The sequence below is a fragment of the Eublepharis macularius genome, chromosome 11 (genome assembly GCF_028583425.1).
Source record: "Eublepharis macularius isolate TG4126 chromosome 11, MPM_Emac_v1.0, whole genome shotgun sequence".
NCBI lineage: Eukaryota > Metazoa > Chordata > Lepidosauria > Squamata > Eublepharidae > Eublepharis > Eublepharis macularius.
In genome coordinates this window covers 76,157,901-76,165,146 of record NC_072800.1, presented here as the reverse complement: position 1 = coordinate 76,165,146, position 7,246 = coordinate 76,157,901, and the positions used below count along the sequence as shown (strand labels likewise).

The 7,246-nt window shown below is 46.3% G+C and overlaps 1 protein-coding gene across 1 annotated transcript; it reads left to right on the top strand.

Annotated features, from left to right (window-relative positions):
* Window positions 1-2,961: 2,961 nt before the first annotated feature.
* LOC129337360 (uncharacterized) lies at window positions 2,962-6,593 on the top strand. The gene is made up of 4 exons (XM_054990962.1): window positions 2,962-3,625; window positions 3,734-3,808; window positions 4,622-4,708; window positions 6,130-6,593. Exons 1-4 carry the CDS (start codon window positions 3,139-3,141, stop codon window positions 6,591-6,593), a joined length of 1,113 nt encoding a protein of 370 aa, XP_054846937.1. The 5' UTR covers window positions 2,962-3,138.
* The last annotated feature ends 653 nt before the right edge of the window (window positions 6,594-7,246 follow it).

Here is a 7,246-nt window from a genome sequence, read left to right as displayed (position 1 = left end):
CCATTCAGAAAATCATGCATTCAATGCCAGTTTCACCCATTGATTTCATCTCCCACATTAATGGACTGTGCTTTTGAGAGGGAAGAACGGGTAACACCAGGAGCGGCACATTCCAGACGTATCAGAATTGGTATTTTTGTATTACGCTGTGCCAACAAATTTCAGCTTGATGTCTCCATGTGATGTGGTGGAACAACCAGTTTCTTGGGCCATTTAAAGTACAGGTCATATCACATTATTTCTCAACATCAGCAATTTAGAGCCCAATTATGCCATTGGGGTGATGCTCCTTAAATTGTCAGTGCTTCCCTCGTCTGGAAAACTGAGTCTGGTGACATGATGACAGGGGGGATGCTTGTGAGGTGCTTGTGGAACAGTGTAATCCACCATTTGCCACTTATATACCATGTCCCAAAAAACCTACAATTGTGTCAAGTCAACTGTGGCAATCAGAATGTGACACATGAGACTAAACTTTGGCAGGTAAGGCTAATGAAGTTCGAGGTCACAATAAATACAAACACTTCACGTGTTTGCCGGGGATGCGGGAAATTAGAAAAAAGGGGGTGCAGAGAACACCTATGATGATGTGGGACATTGCACCAACAGGGGGTGGGCATTGATTGTTATTTGGGAAATCTAGTGGACAGTCCAGAAAGCCATTACACCTATCTTTTTGATGCATAGACATGGACCACGTACAGAGAAAATATCACTGTGACATCATGGAAAATATTTTTTTAATTTAAGGAAAAAATTAAGCAAAAGAGAACCACCAAAAAAAATTTTTTTTTTAAATGAACAGCACAACAATAAACTGTGGGGGAAGGGGAAGAAAACTTGGGTAACTATATACAGTGGTGAGAACAATCAGGGTGCATCCCCAGAGGCAGAGGGACGATGTCTCCTTCTCTCACGGCGCTCCATCACATTGACTCGCCGCCCCAGGCGTGCTAGTCGGTCCTCCACGCTGCTCAACCTCTCTTGCACATTTGAGACTGAATTTGGGAAAGAAAAGTGTCTTTGAGAGACGGCACCCAAAAAAAGGGTGACAGCACCATTCAGAGCAAAAACTTACTGGATGATCCTAGCCTCTCCTCCATCCTCTCCATGGCCGTGAACAGATCTCCTATCCCTCTGCGTTGTGCTCTTCCTGGGGGAGCAGACCTTCTGCTGGTTGAGGGACCCTCCTCCGACCGTTCCAGTTGGCTTTCCTGTGCACTAGCTTCAGAAATGAAAGGAAGAAATCAAAATCTTGTAAAACGGTTTGGCCACAGCAGTCATAACATCCTGGCTGATCCACTGTGGCATCAACCTCCAGATTCTCTGATTTCATTTCAATGATTACAGAAAAATGGGAACTCTGTTATAGCACCAGCAAATAAAACATCGGAAAGCATTAATTTTTTTTTCTTGCTGTTACAAAGGAGATAAAAAAAGGCTGGCAATTATTTTTTTTCACAGCACACTTTTGAAATCGTGGAAAAGCCTGGTGGGTGGTGATGCTCCGTGCTTGGGGCACCACTGTCATATACAACTTCCCCTCCATCCATGGAAGTGTGGAAGCGAATGTGGTCCCACTCATCCATGGACACATTCTATGAAGGTTGATGGTCAAGTGCACGGTGTGGGAAAGCATCAGTTGCTGGTCTGCCTGATTTTAGGTGGGGAAGAATATATTAGGCAAATACATGCTTACCAGGGGGTGCCTGTTGTGATCCCTGTGCAGGGTCCTCAGAGGAAGCTTGCTCCCCAGCCACCTCAAGCGCCTCCTGCTCCTCGTCTGCTCTTGCCTCCCCCACGGCAGCGGTGGGAGCTCTACCACGGAGAAGGGCTGCAAAGTGAAGAAGAAATGTTGGCACACTCCATCAAACCATTGCAATCGGAACATTCATGACAAAAAGGTGCAACAAAGATAACACCAGCAACTGTGCACCGTGATGAACACAGCGGCTCGACACATGCCACATTCCCAAACTTGGGGTCCCTCACGCCGAGCAGAAAAAAAAAAGGTTTCTTTGTAGGAGAAAAAAAAACCGCTATTGCAATAAAACGGCGTTGTGCGACGATTACGGGGGGTGGGAATGGAATCTCAGCTCTCCCCCCACCATCTAACTTTTTGCCTAGTTTCTCCACATTGACGTGCACTTAACAGCGTTGTTAATTTAAAATTAAATGCTTTTAAGAGGTTCTTACCAGCATGATGACGGGATTGCCAGCTTGGCCTTCCGGCGAGATCCCAGAGGTTCATCATGGACGCAAAGTACGGGGGCTTTCCACTCTGGCGAGGGATCCCCTGCCAGGCTTCCAGCGCCCCGTAGAAGTCCCCCTTCACCCTCTTGAACTTCGATCTGCACTGTTCGGGGGTCCTGCTGTGACCACGGGCACACATCTGCCTCGACAGCTTGTGAAATATAAGCTTCGTGGGCAGATGTGTGCTCCTCATTACACGCGCCGCTTTTCCGGAGCGTGCAACGAGGTCCAGCAGGGTCTCCACCTCTTCATCCCGCCAGAAGACTCCTTTTGCCGCTGCTGCCATACTTGTTCCTAAACGAAATACCGAAAATGTGCTGTTACATAAATTAGCATGCCCTCATAACGGCTCCATAAAGGCGCGGAAAAAAAGGCTGCTGATTGGACGCGCTTGAGCAGGATGACCAATCGGTGTTGAGGATTTGATTTCGGCGCCAAATGCTGTTGAATGAACACTATGTTCTCCCACACTCATGGGAAGGCCCTTTCAGGCCAATAATTTTTATTTCTGCTACTTGAGTTCCAGTGAAGCATGAGAAAGCATTGTTAACAAGAACAGGGGTTGATTTCTTATCAACAAATTGGTTCACTTTTCACATCGCATTACAGTCCTTTTAACGAAACATCTTCCTGGCGTGCCAATGCATCCACGAAAATTCGTCATAGCGTTATTTTGTCACATTAAAATTAATTAGGCAAAGGAACGGGTGGTGGCTACAGCGCATGCGCAATTAACGGCTTGGATTTCCGGCGGGAGAACAGTGCTTGGTCGACGGATCACAGTGCAGTGGACTGCCCTCCATTTGCTTTCTTGCAGACGTGGGGAGAGAAGAGCGACCGACACTCTGATCTGCGGACACCATCATAAACAATTGTTTTTTGAAAATGTCGGCCACTGCTCCTGTGGCTCCACGATCAGCGACATGGAGGGAAAAAGAGGTATTGGACCTCCTTTCTTTCTGGGGGGAGGACAAGATACAGGAAGCCCTTAGAAGCTCCCACAGGAACTTAGACAACTTTGAAAAAATTTCCAAAATGATGTCCTCGCGTGGTCATCGGCGCACTGCATTGGAATGCAGGAACAAAACAAAAAGTATGCGGTTGGAGTACAAGCGCGTCATGGCACACAATTCCACTTCTGGAAACGGCCCCATTACATGTCCTTTTTTTCGTGAGCTGGACAGTATTCTAAGAGGGGACGCAAGTGTTAAACCTAAACGGATAGCGCGAAGCATTTCTTTTGCCCAAGGACCCCCGCAGATAAGCGCCCCCAGGGAAGTGATGGAGGGATCGGAGGAACTCTTCTCGCACGACATGCAGACGATAGATGCTGCACCGCTGTGGTGCTCTTCTCCAAATCCCATGGCAGCACGTGAGTGATGGAGCGTTGATTATTCTAGTTCACAGCTATGATTTTTCTTCCTTTTCACATTTCCCTGTCTATGAAATCGTAACACCTTTATTGATTTCACGTTTATAGCGCAGAACTCGTCATCATCCACCGATGCCAGTGAAGAGGATCTTGACCGCACCATAGATGGACTTGCTGACAAGGGTGAGCATTTTTTTGACAGGTTGCTCCAATGGTGGCCCACCCAAAAACAGTCCCTGGAAAGGCTGAAGACATCTCGAGAGTGGGAACGCCAAGATGAGAGTGCCTGTTTTAGGGGAAAAGAGGGGCACGACCTCAGGTTTGCAAGATATGGGAAAGTCTGTCAGTGATGGGATGGTTTGGAGGTCTGTCAGTTATGGGGATGATGTGACATCATCGGCCACACCGTGGAGGTTGTCTTAGACTTATGGTTTCAAATGTTCAACTGTTCACTCCTGCCCAGCCCATCCATGCAAGCAACACCACGGTTTATCCGTTCTATATTTACCAAAATGCATGGATGGAGTTGGCTCTGGATTCAAATATATTTTTGATCAGTCTCCTTTTCATTAATGGATGCCTGACTTGAACTCCAATCTCTACACTCGAAGCATATAAACCCAGTGCCCAGCTTCAGGGACAGATGAACACAGGAATATGAGACCGTGGACGGGTGCATGGACTGGTGCAATTTTCTGTGTGAGACATTCCGGTCCACTAAAAGGCTGAATAAGGGGTAGATGACAGAGGGCACATTCAAAATCTGTTTCAGGTTTTCAGGGCCACCACTTAGTGATTATAGTGGTGCAAAAAAAAACCAGACGTCCCATTACAGCTCCTATCATCTCTTATATATTGATAGTGGCACAGATACAAATAAGAAAAGAGGACAACGCAGAAGACAGTGCCTGCGAAGTGAATGTTTGAATTGTATTTATCTATATCACATCCCCGTGTTTTTCAAACCAATCACATTTAAAACCTATAAATTTTCAGAAAACGACACTACAGGTGCAAACGCAATGGAGGACGACGACAGTGATTCAGACCTTCCCCTGGGGCATCGTTCACGCTATAACACGGGTAAGCTTAGTTGATCTGCAGAATCTAAAAGAGTCCAGTTGCACCTATGAGAAGAGACAATTGCAGAGTGGCATAAGCTCTCCTGAATCACGTTATCTTTGTCTGACATATGAAACAGAGCATGGTCAAATATAGAGGGGGGGAGAGAAGTGGAGGAGAGAGCAGAGTCATCTTGGGAGGCCGGAGGGTGCCTCACAATTGTTCCTTTTATGTCACATGTCCAAAATCTCCATTCTTTGTGTGCGACTGTTGGCCTCCAAGGCAGTTGCCCTGTTAGTTTCTGTAAGCCCAACAGCAAGACCATAATATCCCCTTGGCGTGTGACCCTCCTATGGACACAGACCTACCTGCAAGATGAATTAAAAAAACAAAAATTTTGTTCCCAGAAGCCCACGCCAGGTGTCACCGAGCTCACCCAGACCCCACCTGGTGCAATAAAATCTGTCACCTGTTTCACTGTGAACAGCATGCATAGTCCCCATTCTGAACCAAATGGAACGTATGAAATTTTCATGTGTGTCGCAATTCATCGGCCACGCAGGGTGCATAGGTTAGAAAAAAAAAAAATTTGGGACAAACTACGGCTACCTTACAGTCTGCATTGGATTTTCCCAGAACAGTGTAGTGTTCTCCCACTGGTAGCTGAAATTTCCCATTTATCATGTGAGATTTTTGTCAATGTAATTTTTATTGCATTTGTTGGCTGGTTTCTCAGATCTGCAGCGCACATTGAACCGCACCTTGCACCCCTCAATTGATAATGCCAACACTGTTGATGTGATCTGCACTGACATGAATCACGGTTCCAAAAATTAATTCTGAGGGACACACAGACACCGTCTTGGATCACCTATCCTCTTTAATGGTTGCTCCCACCACATATGTTCTGATGTTGTCAGGATTTCAAGGAAATTCTTGATTTGGCATAACATTGAAAATGGTCAGAATGTGCTCACTGTGGAACATTGCAAGAGCAACGTTGGTCAGCATTGGTGTAAAAGGCAGATCCGGACACAGCACGTCTCCTCGCTATCTAAAGCAGATAAATTGGTCTCTCTCACTAACGCAGTTTTAAACATAATAGCTTTGACTGCTGCCAGTATGTCCTCCATGTTATTTCTGCACAACCCATATGGCAAGTGGCATTGTAAAAGCCTTCCCGTTATGGAAAAACCTTGATGCTTGTGCATGCATGGTTATCAAAAAATGTGCAACACATTGGCCTCGGCGGGGGCGACGGGATGAACTAGGCCAAAATCTGTTATGTGGGTTTTGGAAGTCATGGGGAAGAGCCCAAACTATGAAGCCTGCTGCTGGCCAACCAAAAAACATGTTGCATCCTTTTCTTCAGGATAAGATTTCTGAATAATGTCTGAGATGTTAACAATTTATTGATCTGTTGCTCTGACTTACATCCACAGCAGACGGGGCAGATAACAGATGCCTAGCAGAAGTTTCACCGGGAACAAGACTATTCCAACTAAGAAACAGGAGACGCAGAAACGCAGCACTCTATGGAGTAGCCGATGATATGATGCGCCGTTCTCGAGAGGAGCACAATGCCCAGGTTTCCCAATGGCGAACGGACAGAGAGATGCTGTGCAGTTGGAAGACTGATGAGAACAAGATTCAGAGGGAATTCTTGGATCACACTAAAATGGAGAGTGAGAAGTTTGCCGAGGCCTGGAAACAGAACATTTCGGTGATGTCTGATGCTGTGAACACTTTGAAGTCATTGGGACAGATGCTCGCCCAACAGCGTCAAATCATCCCCCCAACACACGATTATGGGCAAACCGCCCTACCTGCCTCACAGGCAACCCCGAAGAAGGCAGCAGCGAGGCGTTCCTGTGTTGGCAAAGCCAGGGAGAGGCTGACGCTTTGAGGAGCTATGTTCTGCGTTGCCCTCCTTATTTGCCACATACCATGGTTTTTGGCAGCAAAATTCATTTGACAGATTCCATTGCACTGGTGACCCCTTAATGGTCTTTATCTATTGTATTTGAAATAAATGTGTGTTAAGGAGTTGTCGCCCCAGTCATGTATGTCTGTTTTAAAATTCTTAACTTTCTGGGATCAAATGGAATCATCAGGGTATAAGATGATGGCCAATCGTTTCCAATGTTGACTCCCTTTTTTTTTTCAACGCAATCCCCAAAGTTTAGGAATATTTAACATCAGACAATACAATGAAATCACAGTAAGAATCACATTTGTGTTTCTTTGTGTAAGTGGCATCACTCATGTAGTGACCATTCTAAACAGCCTTCCTGCAAAAAGTGAAACGCAGCAGTTACCAATCAAGTGGCGCTTCCCCCCCCCCCTGATTGCAACATGCGGCTAAGTTGTATCTTTGGGAGGAGCACTTGCAGTCCAAATTGGAAATTTGGGGGGGGGGGCGGATTCCAGACTTGGCCAAAAATACCCTGACAAACTGTGAACGATGTATGCGGGGGACCACTCAGCTGTGTGGGAATGTATTGTCTGCATGTGCCAGGACTTGATTTCACATCCACCGCTTGTCTGACAGCACCCCAA